Raw genomic sequence first — 4,261 nt, forward strand, 5'->3', positions numbered from 1 at the left:
TTTTTTTGAGACAGAATCTTGCTGTGTCACCCAGGCTGGAGTGCAGTGGCGTAATCTTGGCTCACTGCAACCTCTGCCTCCCAGGTTCAAGTGATTCTCCTGCCTCAGCCTCCAGAGTAGCTGGGGTTACAGGTGCCTGCCAGCACACCTGGCTAATTTTTGTATTTTTAGTAGAGACAGGGTTTTGTCATGTTGGCCAAGCTGGTCTCGAACTCCTGACCTCAGGTGATCCGCCCACCTTGGCCTCCCAAAGTGCTGGGATTACAGACGTGAGCCACTGTGCCTAGTCTCCTCAATACATTTCTTACTGAGGAAGTGGATCATCAATCCTTTCAAGAACTCCTAACCTCTTAGAGAAAAGCCTTTCCCCTCTTAGGGGACTATGGCCTTTTAGTCCTAATGCAGATATTTTACAAGAAGGTAAGAAGGTATGATTTACTACATTCATCTAATCAGCAGAACAATTGCCAATACATAGACACTACTATGGTAACAAACTTTTTAAAAAAGTAGAATGAGCATTTTCCAGGGAGGTATAGTTTGGTAATGTTCCCAATGTTTCTCTGTCCTATGACCTTCCCCCGCTTACCCCCCTATATTTCTCTGTCCTATGACCTTCCCCCGCTTACCCCCCTATATTTCTCTGTCCTGTGACCTTCCCCCGCTTACCTCCCTATATTTCTGTGTCCTATGACCTTCCCCCGCTAGCCAACTCCAACCCCGCCATTCAGCTCAGGGCAATGTTGTATATATGAAGTATTTCTTTAAGGCTTAAAAACACTGCAGCTAATTTGAAAAAAAAAGAAAACTTGAAAATAACAAAGTTGAAAGTAAGTTTTGCATTTCTTAGAATCAGTAGTTTTAAAATTTCCACGCTCGCTTTTATCTCAAGTCTGTTACTTTTAACTCTCTAAAATGATACTGGTTTAAAAATTAATGTTCTGCAAATGGACTGTTTTCTGCATTCTGGCTTTCATGTCTATGCACACCTCGCTCTGGTGCCATAGGGCTAGTGAGAATTAGGAGATGTCATGAGCTCTTAGAATGCAAAGCCCAAGGTGGGGGATTCCAAGCTTAGGTTGCTCAGGGGAGAGCCCCCTGGGCTGGGTCCTGGAGTGTGGATGTCAGTGGGGCAGGGGGCCACTGCAACTCCTCGGAGAGGGAGTTTAACTGGTGGACAGTCAAAGCTCCAAATGGGCTTCTAGTCCCCGGGTTCTGTGAATCTTTTTACCAGGCAAAAACACTTAGGACAGTTTGTGGCAGCCTGTGTGAAAGGCAGAAGGGGCTGGCCAGGAGGAAGGCGACGGCACGGGGCGTGGATGGTAGGCAGCGCGAGCAGAGCTCACTGAGGACCTTGGAGAACCTATGGAAGGCAGTGTTTCTGCAGCGGGAGCGAGAATTCGGGATAAGAGAGGAGAGTGTCTTCAGGAATGTTCACTGCTGGCAAGCTCAGGGAGGCATGGGTGGATGGTGCCTGCTCCACTTGGGGCTGGGGCTGCGGGTAGGAAGGAACAGGGTAGCCGGTCCCTGCCAGGCAGGTCGTTAAGGGGCAGTCGGAACAACCTACGACCTTGCTCTCCTTGCATTCCCTGGCTTTTTCTTCAGTTTATGAACATTTCTGCGACTTTCCCACAAGGGATCCTGCAGAGGCACGTGCGAAGGAATGCGGAGCTGGCGGACAGTGGAGTTCATCTGGCCACCTCTCACTCTTTTCCCCACCTCTCTTGAGCACTGGCAAGTTTCTGGCAAAACTGTGTCTTCGTACATTTGGAATTTTGTATGACCTCATCAACAGGCACTGTGACCCACTGTTTAGTTTTGAAGTTATGATTCAGAATTTGGGAGAGATGACTTTGAAGAATATTTTAGAATACAGGTTCAGGGCTTAGGACCAGAACAAAAGAGAACTCACATTATCTTTAAAATCTAGATTACTATGATGCCATTCTCTTATAAATGAATCTTATTTGTTCCAATAACTGATATCCAATTATTATAGCTTTTGGATGGCATCTCTATTTCACTTAAAAAAAATAGTGATTTTACTCACATAAGGCTAATGCTAAGTGCACTCACTTTGTAGGACTTTAAAAACATAGAATGTGCTCTGCGATCTAGTCCAAACACTATGGTGCCAGATCATAAGCATTATATACAATTATGGACTTACATTTGATTTTAAAAAAGAAACCTTCGCATGTCCCAATATGGCTTTCGGTATAAAGCATATAACACCACCATGCACAAATACCACCTCTCAAATAGAACATACAGGATTCACTCCCATACGATATTATTAAAGTTCAATTAGATAGCTGGGTAGCTGCTGATGAAAAAACTTAACATTTTAGTCAAATGAAGAAGAAAAGTATGCTGATTAAAATATATTAATCCCTATCAAAGAGAGCTGCTGCCCAGGAGGCACACTGATCTCACACTTAATTTCTCCAGTTTTATTATTTGCTCTGGCTGCATTTTCTCTCATTAGAGAAATCTAGGCGCTTGAGGCCAGGCCCTTGTAATTACTACAAACATACAAATATCTTTATAACATTTATTTCCCAAGACGATATGAAATTATTCGCAACACTGGCTGTAAAAGTTAAACACTATTCACTGTCAGAAGAGGCCAGTTTCTGAAAAGTTCACTTATAACATACACAGAATGAAAAACACACGATGCCCAGCTCTCACCTTCCTAGTTAGTTGGTTCAGGGACCTGGATGTTGTCAAATATTGAGATCTTTAGAAATTCCTTCCTCAGTTAATTCCTCAGGCAACAGCTTTTGATTTTCAAGGCTCAAAAGACTTTGGATTTCTTTCAAAACCCCCAAACCCACAAGACAGCCACATTCCCCCAAGTATTTCAATTAGTAGTCCCAATTAGCATAATGCTTTGAAAACTAAAGAAAATCATGTTACATTAGAAGCCTTACCCTGGTTTCACTTTCGCTGAAGATATCACTGTTTGCCACACAGGCAATCAGGGAGCTAAAACTGTAGTTAAAGTTTCTAAAATGCATCTTGCTTTCTTACAGTGAAAGCGCTAGGGACCCACGCAGTCAAGCCCCTGTGAGATTCCTTTCCAAGAGGCTGTAGGTTCCTTCTTGAGCCGGTGCTTATAAAGCAGTGAGGACCAGCCCCCACTCCCTGGGAAAAAAAAAAAAAGCGCAGCTTCCACAGCATCCTGTTTGGACAGCAAATTCCTGAGTCAAGTCCTGCATGCTTGCAGGCAGACAGGGACAAAGTGTAAGTTTCTACTGGAAAGAGGTGACGTCAACACCTTAGTCATTTTCCCTATGCTAATTAACTTTGCTTTGGGAGAATGGAAAAAACAGCTGAGGTTTGCTTCGCAGCTGCTTTATCAACCCCTCTTGCAGCATAGTTTCCACTGGTAGTAATTCCATTCAGCTACTCAGACAACACGCTCCTCGGCCGAATGGGACGACCCTTCTTAAGATGGAAAATGTTACAAAAGAAAAAGGATGGAGGTCTGTGGCAGTAAACAGCAATTAGACTGTAGGGAAATTTCAAGGCTTTGGGAAACCTGGAAACCAAAGTCCGGGTGACATACTTGATCCCTGGAATTTCCTGAAAACCTCAATCAAAGTTTCACTTTGGGGTAATAGAGAAAACATTTTGAAATCTGTCTTGGTCAATAAAAATTTTAAAGGAAAAAAAGAGGAATCATTTTGAAATGTTGTTAAATTTTTTTTTCCAATGATATTTTATTGGATGAATGTCCCAATTTCTACTTGTATCCCACAGTGGAATGGAGCAAAGAGAACCTAAAACACTCCTAGGATTTTCATTTGAAAACTTTATTATTATAATTTGAGAACTAGGAATATGCAACACTTTGATCATTTTCAAAGCACTACTGAATTCCGGCAAGGGATACAAAAACACTTTAGAGAACCTAGCCTTTGAAACTGAGCTAAGAAGCATTAACCCATTTATGCCAGAAGTTGCAATTTTTTGAATTTTTGCCATCAGACCTTGGTGATGACCTTGAGCAGTAGGATATAAATAACTCTCACGTGCTTAGTGTTCCAATAATGGAACACTAGGCATAAATGGGTTAAAAGGTCCTGCTTAAAGACTCATAAACTAAATGTTAAAAGAAAAAGGAAAGGAAGAAGAAATGGAAAGAATGTACACTATAATTGAAAGGGAAGATGCAGGAAAGATGCCTGGTTTGGAGAAGTGCACTGGGATGCAAGACTGACTCTAGTTCTTTCAAAAGGTTGCAACTCTTGAA

The 4,261-nt window shown here is 42.4% G+C and overlaps 1 protein-coding gene across 2 annotated transcripts in view; it reads right to left on the minus strand.

Moving 5' to 3' along the window:
- The window catches only part of RCAN1 (regulator of calcineurin 1), an 11,030-nt gene extending 7,749 nt beyond the window's left edge, over positions 1-3,281 (minus strand). The window contains exon 1 of one of the 2 annotated variants that reach the window (XM_017883941.1): positions 2,937-3,281. In XM_017883941.1, coding sequence (XP_017739430.1) covers positions 2,937-3,023 — 87 coding nt within the window. In that variant the 5' untranslated portion in view covers positions 3,024-3,281. Of the gene's footprint in view, positions 1-2,694; positions 2,884-2,936 lie in introns of those variants that run through there. The other variant, XM_017883942.1, reaches the window with a different exon arrangement.
- Between the last annotated feature and the right edge of the window lie 980 nt (positions 3,282-4,261).

The sequence above is a fragment of the Rhinopithecus bieti genome, unplaced genomic scaffold (assembly GCF_001698545.2).
Source record: "Rhinopithecus bieti isolate Rb0 unplaced genomic scaffold, ASM169854v2 scaffold_13207, whole genome shotgun sequence".
NCBI lineage: Eukaryota > Metazoa > Chordata > Mammalia > Primates > Cercopithecidae > Rhinopithecus > Rhinopithecus bieti.